This window comes from Chaetura pelagica, unplaced genomic scaffold, assembly GCF_000747805.2.
Source record: "Chaetura pelagica isolate M959 unplaced genomic scaffold, ChaPel_1.0 scaffold338, whole genome shotgun sequence".
NCBI lineage: Eukaryota > Metazoa > Chordata > Aves > Apodiformes > Apodidae > Chaetura > Chaetura pelagica.
The window spans coordinates 1,606,356-1,618,104 of NW_009954114.1; the positions used below are offsets into that span (position 1 = coordinate 1,606,356).

Consider the following 11,749-nt stretch of genomic DNA (forward strand, 5'->3'; position numbering starts at 1 on the left):
ACTCTGAAAAGGAACCCAGCATTCCTCTCTGGAGAAAAGTCTGGGTTTGAACACTGGAGTGCTGAGAAAAAAACCATACCTGCATTTTCAGAGTCCAGCCCATTTTCCCTTTGTAACTGGTTTCTTGCCCCTTCCGATAAGAAATAGCTAAAGCTCTCTTCTTCACCGTGAGCTTAGCAAGGGATTGAGTGACATTCAAGGATTATCTGGGCTTTCTGAACAAGATTGAATTTCACTCTTTGTGTTGATCTTTCAAAATAATTAAGGAACTACTTTCTTTACCTCTGTGTTAAGAATGCTGGCAGAATTTAACATGAATTTTTATATTCTGAGGACTGTCTGCTCCCTTGGAAAAGGGAAGAGCTAAGGAGGCAACAGAACTGAATTGTTAATGGTAAATAGTTTACTATTTGCTTTCTTTTGCAGTACCAGTTCAGGACTTGATATTTCTGAAATTCATTATATTTGACTTTTTTTTTTAGTGACACAATTCTAGGAATATGTGGTCTTAGGAAACTAGTGGCTTTAATTAAAACTATGTATAATTTTTTCTGGTCTTTATTAGGAATTAAATTATGCAACATGAATAAAAAGACAAAAATGTGACTAATAAGACCAAAATTATTATTTTAGGGAGGGACTTTTTACAGGGGCATGTAGCAATAAAACAAACAGTGACAGCTTTAAACAGGAAGAGGATAGATTTACATTAGACATTAGGAAGAAATTCTTCACTGTGTGGGTGGTGGGACACTGGAACAGGTTGCCCAGGGAAGTTGTGGCTTCCCTGGAAGTGTTCAAGGACAGATTAGATGGGTCTTTGAGCAGCCTGGTCTAGTGGAAGGTGTCTCTGCCCGTGCAGGAGGGTTGGAACTAGATGATCTTTAATGTCCCTTCCAACCCAAACCATTTGATGATGATGATGATGTTAGGAGAAATTTTGACTGCAGTCTCTGGGTTGTGATTCTGAAACAGCCTGAAGCATTATACATGAGATTTGCAGATTCCTTTTACTACCCATTAAAAAGTCAGAACCACATTTTCTGGGTGGCTATGGATCAAGCTAGATTTTACTTGAAGTGAACGAATAAACTAAATGCATGACTGGATGTTTTATCACGTATGTGGAAACTGTACATCCCCATTAGCAAGCAAACTCTCAGAAAGGCAGGGATGCCCTGAGGACTTATTGTTTTGATAAAGACAAGAAACAAGCTATGAGAATGCTGGCATTACTAAATTGTCCCTGGTGCTTTTGCTATACAGCTATTGGACTTTTAGCTCTTAATTGCCTTTTAACTGAAGAGCTGAATTCATGGAAATTTTCTGCCTCAAACAGGAAAAGAAAACATGCCCAGCAACCGGCCTGTTCAGTGGCCGATGCTCTTCAAGGACAATTGCATCCCATAGCCTGGGTAGCTTTTGGCAGTGGTGGATGTAAGAGATCTGGCCATTCCAATAACCTGTTTTATAAAGGATTGGACCAAAGTATCTTAACAGTCCTGAGTTATAGACAACTGTATCTTTTAACAGATTTTAACCCTTCCAGTAGAGAATAAATAGGCCTGTACTACTCAAGTAAGAATACTAAATTCACTCAGGACACAAGGCCTGGTCTGCTTGAGGCTTCCCAGCAGCTACAGCCCCACGGGCTTCTGTCCTCCTTGTGTCAAGATGCCCAACTCAAAACTATCTTCGAACAGCAATGCAAGTCATAACCATCACTAAACAGTGCAAAATCTATTTGATTAAATGAAATAATCATTACGAATGATTGTGTTCATATAAATAACCATAAAGTTGTGTTCATATAAATAAGAATAGGGTAAGCACTGGTTTAAGTGCTGCACAGACCCTATGTTGGCCTTTGCTGCCACAGTGAATTTTACTCCATGATTTGTAAGAGATGAGATTACATTTATAAACTAGAAAGAGAGATTTGGATCTGACTTGCTTTTCAGTCTGAAAATCTCACTGGTTCCTATTTGTATTGAGCTGCATCTGTTGCCCTGGGCGAATGGCAGACTCAAAATCTCCCCAGTTCTGACTGTGAGATGACCATGTGGGTCAGATTCTGCCCTTAGTGGGCTAGGATAGATAGGATTGATATCAATGACTGATTTTTGGTTGAACTTTTCCAATGTTATCATCTTGACTCTACATCAGATAAAAATGTGAAAACAAGCAGGTATAATTTGGGATTCTATTCAGGAAAAAGTCTGGAATAGAAGGATTTTCTAGTATAATCTCGTTTTACAGACATATTCTAGGTTATAGGCAACAAATCTGACATTCACCCAAAATAGTAACATTACCTGGTTCTTGCAGATACTCATAGTCATACCCCAGCTCTCTTGAGGGTTTAAAAAATTCTCCATTTCTGTAAAGAGGGATAAAGGGGACCATGTAATTTTCTCGATTGTGCCCAATGGGTGCGTTGGCTGCTGGGTAAACTTCTAGCATGGGCCTGTGTCTTCTTAACCATCGCTCAAAAATGCTGTAGAAGAAAAAGCATGTCAATTAATTGTGGAAATTGGCAAGGATTTTCTTCTTGAAAATTAAAAACAAAACAAAACAAAACTGTTTTGGGGGTTTGTTTTTGTGAACCCTGGGGACCATAGCATGCAATGATGTGTTCATGTGCATGTAATGCTTTCCAGAGCACTTGGGGTTAACTACTTCAGAGCTGGGTTCCTGTGCAAGCCTACAAAAATCAAAAGTCTGCAGTGATACAGAGATGCTGAACATGCGTTTACATTCCATAAATGCAATTCATTGTCTCTCTGTGATCTGACTGCAGTTTCTCCTCTGGAATTCACACGGTTGTGAAGGATAGAGAGAAAAGGATTAAAGACCTCAGTCCTTAGTCCAAGCCCTCAGGAACGTTGAGGACTGGTTCTTGTTGCCATCTGCTCAGTCCTGTTTCCCTTTCTCTATTTTCTTAACAAGGGTTTTCATGTCTGCCTTTAACTATGGCTACATCAGTGTTGGTTTAACATCAACAAGGAGGTGGAAACATTTGAGGAAGAAAGATAATTTGTATGAGTCTAGAAACTTCATAAAGTAAGTCAGCTATAAGGAAGGAGTCTTTCTCTAACCATAGCTTCTTCACTGACCTTGGTGTCTGCATAGTTGTCTTACATATTCTCACTTCTCTCTCCCAGATGCTGTTGCACAGCTTTTTTAAGTCTTTCTTAAATACGTTATCACAAAAGTTCTACCACTGCCATTGATGACCTCGGCCAGTGATGGGTCTGTCTTGGAGCCATCTGGCATCTTTGAACCTCTGTCTGACATGGGGGCAGATTCTGGCATCTTCTCACACAAGCAGCCCCTTCACTACCAAAACCTTGACATGCAAGCCCAACACAAGCTGTCACTCACACCTCTGATCTCAGCTGCTCCTTCCAATTTTTCTCAGCCAAATATTCTCCCATTATGTACCTGTCAGTGCAGGGCTTTATGTCTACTTAACTGGGAAGCAGCAAGCTTAAAGGCTGCAGTATGGAGTTGGTATTGACATTTTCAAGCCGACTACTGGATATCTTTGGAAAGCAAAATTAACAACTTTTCAAGACATTATCAGTTCTCCTCCCTTTGAGTCAGCTTTTTCTGCTCATTTCTTCATTTTGTTTAAATCATCACATCCTTTCCCTGTACCCCTGTGACCCTGTGGTGTTAGCCAACCTGGATGGTTGGAATAAGGGAGTTGGCTAGATACTGCAAGGGAATCAGATGCTGGTATCTTATATGTGAAGGAAAGCAACCCCATGTTTGATCAGAAGATATTGGTAGGAGGGGATTATCAGCATCAAGCTCAGGAAGTGATCACTGAATTAATTTATCAGTTACAAGACTCGGAAACAGTCTAAAGAGACCTGTAGATTGTACTTTAATTGAGATCTTGGCTCAACAGTTGCTGCTCCCTGGCACTGGCTGCTGGCTGGAGGACACACTTTTTCCCCCTTTTATAATTATGAACCAGCTGTTCAGGAACTCACGTTATCTCAGAAACAGAGACCCAAACACAAGTGCTCAGCAGTACCAGGATCTCTAAAGAGCATCAGGGGATTCTGCTGGTAGACTTTTACCTCCTGTCTCTGGGCAGAAATGTTGAGAAAGTTTCTGCTTATCATTCCAAATTTAAATTCTCTCACACTCATCAAAGCAAAGGTAAGGCCAAAGCCTCCATTCTTTTTTTAGCATCAAAGGATTAATAGATGACAACATCACTATGTTCATACTTGTTGTCAACCCTTAACAATGAAGGTATTAAACTTGATTAAAATCTTCATTTGTGGCTCTCCAGTTAATTTCATCAGCCCTGTCTAGAAAAACTCTTGTCAGAATAATAATCTTCAGCTGAAGCTTTCAGATAGATGAGTTTAAACAATGATATCAAAGCTTCAGCTGCAGTTATCACAAGGAAGTTTGAACAGTAACTGTAATCAGATAACATCTTTGGAAAAGAGTATAGATAAATTCAGTAATGATTAAAAAGGGCATCAAATATAAAGGAAGCCAAGGCTTTATTTTAGCTTGAGGGGAGTAAGGATGTATGTTGGACTGCCTGGTTTTTAGTAGTATCTTGAGCATAGCACCCTATCAGAGCCTTGTTTTCACAGCAGTTGTAGATAAGAGCTGAGATAGCTTTTCTGTGCAGAATGGGGTTGTTAGAGGTACAGAGCTACTTTGGTTATGGAACATGATAGTATCTTAGGAGGAAGGCAGAGATAGAACTTGGATCAGGTTTTCCTAACTTCTGAATGCTCAGTACTTCTTGGGGCCTGATTTTTAGAGAATGCTGAGCAGTCACATTCTGAAAATATGGATGGCTGATGAGCACAAGGTTCAGAGCTAGAAATCATCACTTGTCTGAAATAAATTTGTATGACGAGCCCCGAAATGCAGCATCCTCTCTGGATTACCTAAATGTTGCTGTTTCATAAGCAATTTCAAGAAGAATCCTTAGGCCTGTAATCTTTCAAGCAGAATGCAAATCCAAAGCATTTCCATGGAAATGAACATATGTACTTCTGCATTCCTTCATTTGCAGTGTGGTTCCCAGATTAGATATCCAGTTTTCTTAGCAGTAGCAGGAGCATTGAATTGTCTGCCCTTGCAGCTGATCTTTAGATTTAGTCACAGTTATATGCCTCTAATTACTGATGTGATGAGCTGTGCTGATGCACAAGATTTGTGGCACAATTTGTTGTGTTGTTTATGAACAGCTCGGTCCTTTAGCCAGCATAAAATCATATAATCTTTACTGAAATTTCTTTCAGCTAACTTATCTGTATGTGCCTGTAAAAATCCTAGAAACATCTGATGAGGTTTTAAAAGTAACGTTTTTCATTACTGTCTTTAGAATAGCTGGCCCTGTGCATTTATCTTGGCTCTTTTTTTTTTTTTTTTTTTTTTTTTTTTTCTTTTTACCCTTTGAAAGATCAGGATCATATTCTGCTTGCTAATAAAGCAATTGGCTGAAGGTGCATTTTTTCTTTCCACTTAAAGTCTTGTTCCCAGCTTGCTCAGTAAGATGGGCTCACAACACAAATTTTTTTCTTGGCAAGATAATGCAAGATGCTCTGTATTTTCATGAGGATCTTCATGTTTTTCTTCTTTTGTTTTAGAAAATTGAGAGATTGGATGTAACAGTAGTATTTTTGTACATGTTCATCTGTTTGTATTTCTACTTTTGAAAGGAGAGCACTATCATTTCCTTTCCTGACCCATATTTTCACAGACAAGTCAGGAAAGAGGGAAGCTTTCCCCTTGCCTTTCAAGAAAGATTTTCCAGATGAATGGAGAGAGAAACCTCCCAGTTGCATTCAGTTGGGGAGAAAATCCATGCAGAGGGTACAACTAAAGCTTGTTGAGCGCAAAAAATGATTTCATATCAGAGAGTTACATTTTATGACTCCCCAGGTGGGGCTGTTAACTCCCTTCATTCACTTTTTAGGAAAAAATGAAATCCTGAAGTAGCTTATGGCTTTTGGTATCAGCCATTTGGTACTCATCAAAGTGCTGCTATCTTTGGGGACTTGTCTTCACTGAAAAGTTTTGGGCCAAAAAAAGTATATCTGGATAAAATAATCATACTGTTTTTTGTTTCAGAATACCTGGGCCACTGAATTACATGCTGTAGGATACTTTTTTTTTTCCCCTCAAATAAGATTCTTTCTCACTTCCTAGCTACATTAAAGGCAGAAAGTATCAAATGTGCTCTCCTTCATACTGGACTATTCTTTCTGTAGGCAGGGAGAACAGTTATGATGGATTGTCTGACAATTCTTTTGTGTGCCTATAGAAGCAGTTTATTTATCCAATAACGGGCTTGTGGTTCTGTAAGAGAGATAAATCAGTACTTCCATCATGAGATGTTGATCTGCTTACTGTTGATGGAAGTTTTTCTTTTCTTGCCTTAAAAGTAGCCATGTTGTAAGCTATTTCCTTTTCCTACTTTGGAAATATGTACTTGTTTTCTGTGCTTTGTTCAGTAGCTGCAAACTTAGGGCTGCAGAGTTAAAACTGCATGCAGAGAGATAAAATTATGATGATATTAGCTGGTCCCGTTGTGAAGTTACAAAATCCTGGTAGAAAAAAAAACAGAACTGCAGCAGAACAGCAGATCTGAACTCCCTGAAATCATTGATTATCTTGGCAAACCACAGATATTATGTTCATATGAACCTCTGCATCTTCCTCTGGCCCTGAGAGCCTTAATAAGGCAGGACTGTGAATTAAATGACATCTGATGGGTTATTTTATTCCACTTTTCCTCTGTTTCTTGATGTAATGAGACTAAAGGTAACAAAATGACAATATGAAAATGAGATTAGTGTTCTGTTGTATCCAATCTATGTATATTTCTTCTGTGCAATAAAAGTTCTAGACAAGAGTTCACTGAAAGAGAAATCTGCCTGACTCCTATGGCAGTTTGATTTTTACTTTCTTCCTTAGCATGTAGACAAAGAAGGAAAGCAGATAATTAGTTATTTGTATAGGTAGGAGTGACCTTTTCCAGGCATAGAGACTTGTTTAGCATTGCAATTCCAGCTATACTGGTGTCGTTTGGGAGATGTTGGCAGTGCCGAAGAGACCACATGGGATGTGAGTGTGATGGGGAATACAATGAGGGCTAAAGAAAGGAAGAGAAGACCTAATCATAAATCATCAGGAATTTTATTGAGGGAATGGAAATGGGGAGAACCCAGTCTGGGATCTAGAAGGAAATAAATAATAAATCACTTTATCCTGTCAGACGGAGTCTCGAAAAGTCATAAAGGCAAATTTTTTTTTTGCATATTAAAGAAATTTTAGAAAAGTTAGTGACCTTAGAGAACATAGGCACAGAGCAAAAATTACTTGCCTAAGTTCACACTAGACATGCTGGTGTGGAGTGGGACCCCACCTATGGCACCACTTTGTGCCTGCCAGACTATGATACCTCTTGGGGACACATTATACTCTTGCGAAGCCTGTAGTCTCGATTTTATTAAGATGTTTGTAGTTTTGGATTTTTTTGCTATGTATCCATATACAGATCTCTAAATATTAGTGAGCTTAACACTTGTGTGTACCAGCAGAGACAGGCATAAAGAGCTGGTATATGGTAAAAAGTAATAAAGACTCCCACCTGGTATGTTGATGCTTTGGTAGTTTAAATTATCATTCTGAGGATATACACTTTGCTTTTGCAAAGAGTTTTTAGTGTGTTAAGGTGCTTTTACAGAGAAAATTAAAGCCATCTGTAAAAGACATGGATATATCACTTCCATTTAATTGCATATAAATAGACCTGAATATTTTCCTTGTTCTGCTCTGTACATACCAGATTATACAAAGTGAAATGAAATGAGCCTTAGTGGAAAATTAATTTGAAAAAAAAACCCAAACCACCTTGGTTTAAAGAATAAGGAGGGAAAATATGATTGATTCGAGGATGATTAAAAAAAGGCCACCAATATGTAGTTCTGAATTCATTTTATTCTATGAATAATATATGCAATGAGATTCTAGCTAATGAAAGGATGAGTCAAGAAATAAATGGGTTTATGTTGCCAGTGGGAAATATCAAGCACAGCATAAAAGCAGTGCTGCATTTAGTCTGGATAACTTCATACTGTTCTGGATTGTGTTGCGTGCTTTGAAAGAAGATGCTGCTCATGGGAAAGAAAACTAAAAACCTGGAAAAAGTAGAGTGAAACCATGAGAGTAGGCATTTTCTTTATAATTTTGAAAAGTGTCTCTTCTAAGAGCCATTTCCCAGCAGTGTGTCTCCACAGCTGTAAGCAAAGCTACACTTGACCAATTGCAGTGTCAGAAGGAGAAACCAGACCTTAGATATCTGTTATTAAAGATTTCCTTGTATTGAACTACTACAGAGACACTGCCATGGAGTGTAAACCTAACTGGTCCTTCAGGAAGGTTTTCTCAAAGTTGAATCCTGTGTGTTTCACCTTGGAATTAAGGGCAGCTGGAGAGAGGGAAAGGGAGAAGAATAAGGTTTGGTTCCTCTATATGAATTCCTCTGCCATTCAACCAGGAAAGTGTATGACACTGCAGATGTTCCCAGTGGAAGGACTACAGTCCTCTTCTGGTGAAGTGATGTGGTCAGTGTAGGGCTGTACCACTACAGTAACTCAGTCCTGATTTCCTGCTTCCTACCTTCTCCTCTCTTTCCTTATAAGCATTTGCACAACCATGCCACAATCAGGATTAAGGAATGTATTTGTTTTAAAACCAAACATTTAATTTGTTTTTATTTGTTCTGGAATATCTGAGGTGAAATGAAGTCATGGACATTCCTCATTATGCTTTTTTGTGATGATCAATACCAGCACAAGGGAGGAACAGAGATGAGCAAATCCAGGTAGTGAGTAGGACTGTTTCTGCTTCTTAACCTGTGTGCCATGTTAAGCTGATTTAAAGCAGCAGTAAAAATGTGCCCTTTGTTTCTAGTAGCTTGATAACCCGTGCCTCAGCTTAGCCTGCACACAGACAGTACTAAATGGCCACTTTGTAAGCCACTAATAATTTTATCACATTCAAATATGAAGCCTTGTCCCAAGTTGTGTTGGATGTTACACAGGGAATTTAATTCCTCACATACAGTTGTGAGACTAAGGCTAGATCTGGCTGACTGTGGCAGAAAGAAGGCAGATGATGTTACTATGAGCTCATTTATACAATTTGTTTCAGTATCATGAGATCTGACATTCTGTAAAAGAAATCTGGCAAGCAACATGTATTTGCATTTGGAAAGAAAAGGAAAAGGAAACAAAATGAGGAAAGCTGAAATGCCAGCCCAAGGACTGTGATATCACAGTAGTCATCACTTTAAAAGTTGGCACTACTCAGCTGGTATTACAAAGTCACCTCAGGTAATTCCCAACTCAAGCATTTGGGAGAAACATTGCTGCTTTGGTCCTAGAAGAGCTGCTGATGCTGAGGTTGTAAAGTCAAGGCACTGCACTGTTTGCCAATGTATGCAATTATAGTGCAGTGTTGTTTTTTGTTTCTTTTTGTTTGAAGTTGGCTAAAGACACTACAGGGACTCTTAGGCAGGTTATAAGCTAATTACACCAATCATAATGCAAGTGTCTGATTAAAAACTGAGATGCTATCCTCAATTATTGTGAAAAAAACCCATCCAAGGCCTCTGAGGTTGTGTATTTGCTCCTGTTGAATCACTGCTGAGGACTGCTCTGGGTTACAGAACTCGCTCTGTGTCCAGTCCCAGCTGCTGGAGAACATCCAAATTTCCAGCATCACTTCCAAGCTGCAGCAAGGGGCAAGAATCCTTGGGCATAAGGTCTCTTCCACAGAGCTTTTCAGGACCACTGTCAACTTCTGTGCCACTCTCTCGGCCAGGAGAGGCCTGTTTGTAGATGTGTGCATGTCTGTTTCTGCCTGTGGGTGAGGCAAGTGGGAGACCAGGGGCTCCAGGGGCAGTTAAGGGGTAGATTGAGTGTCTAAAGCCAGTTACTGGGGAATCCAGACTGTGTCTATCTACCCATCTGTCTGTCTGTCTGTATATTTTCCCATAACAGGCCTTTATCGTCGTCATCCAAAAAGGACAAGAGTCTGAGGTTGTTGGTGCTGTTGGAATTTGTGTACGTGCTGTATTTTTTGTGTTATCCATGCAGCTGGTCAACTACATATGCAGGTATGCCTATGCATACATAGAAGTATTGTGTGAGCGTGCCTTTTAGGAATACATGCTCAGCTTCACCACTGCTTGGACCTGAGAAAGTGGAGCTGTGGTAACCATTCCTCTATTGGGCTACCAGATTTGGCAATCCCTAACACTTTAAACACAGACTTGCACTAAAAAGACAAAAAAGGATACTCTGGCCCAGTGGAGTTGTTCCCTCACATAATGTTTTGCTTCTGATTTTATTTCTTGGAACATATGGGTGTAGATGTATTATAAGTCTCTGAAATATGAATATTCACTTTCAGGAAAGGTCTGGCCTACTTAGTTGTTTCCCTTTTCTTCACATTCTGAACAAGAAGTTTTTTTTGTTGACCACAGCGGACTAGACCACCTGTGACATGGAAGGGCAACATGCAGATGCCATGAAGCCCATTACTTATCCATCCAGATTGATATTAGCCCCTAGATGCCTCCTAAAGGACCATTCTCTGGATCAGGCATGATAATGTGCACCATGCTAACACCTTCCCACCCTTTACAAAATACCACCAGAGCTGAGAAGCCATGTGGTGCCTGAGGATCTTGGCAGCACTTTGCTTCACCATCCCACTGCAAGCATCTGTACTTCCTTCCATCTCCTTTGTTCTGATTTGTGGCACAGCTCAATCTGGGTGCTCAAAAACCGTCAAAAAAAGGAAACAAGAGGAAAGGAGACAGTAAAATCATAGTTTCACACAACCAATCCCACCAAAGAGACAACTAAATCCACTTTCTTTGCTCATGTCCTAGTTTGATGAAAGCTTCAAGGTCACTGCAGCTGCTGAGGTTATGAGATATTTTTAATATTCCCACTACTGAAGTGATTTAGAGCAGTTTTCCCTCTTATCTTTAGAATGCCCCCAACACCTCTGTAGGACTAGGGGAAGAGAAAGGGATCTTCACCTTTTGTATCTGAAATTGTTGTCTTTATGTCAAACAATGTAAGTATCTGTAACCACTTGGAGAGAAAGCAGTTGGATCTCTCAATGCTGCTTAGCGTGCTCAGGTGGGTGCAGAGGGCTACACAGCTTCCAGTAATTGTTCCAGTAATCATGTAGTACTCTAAGTATTTCTCTTTCATAATAAAAAGGTGGCAGCTTCTCCAATGCCTATTGTGAGAAAAAGCTGCTCAGGCCTCCAGGTCCTGAAGATGAATCAGAAATAACAATCTTGAGCAGACTGCTATGGGGTGGTATAGACCAAATGTCACTCCTCTCTCAGACAGAGCTGCTGAAGTCCTGGATTTCTGTTCTACCTTTGCTGTGCCAATTTCCATTAGTTGCACTGTGAAATGCCTAACTCTACCCAAGAAATCCATACAGCTGATTGACTCTTTAACTCCATTGTGTATAAATCTAGGGCACAGCTGCTGTACCACAAAGCCTAACCTGCTGGCTAGCCCTATAACCTACTTTACCAGCCAATGAACTCCACAGAAATACTCTTGTTTTCTGTTTTCCATGAAAATTGAGTAGGATGAACCCAAAAGTGTGGAGTCCAGCTTATGTCTGATCAACTGAGGATGCATTACAACATAACATAATTCCT

The 11,749-nt window shown here is 39.7% G+C and overlaps 1 protein-coding gene across 1 annotated transcript in view; it reads right to left on the minus strand.

The window, feature by feature from the left end:
- The window catches only part of TYR (tyrosinase), a 48,336-nt gene that overhangs the window by 6,238 nt on the left and 30,349 nt on the right, over positions 1 to 11,749 (minus strand). Inside the window, exon 5 of the mRNA XM_010002619.1 lies at positions 2,316 to 2,497. Coding sequence (XP_010000921.1) covers positions 2,316 to 2,497 — 182 coding nt within the window. The remainder of the gene's footprint in view (positions 1 to 2,315; positions 2,498 to 11,749) is intronic.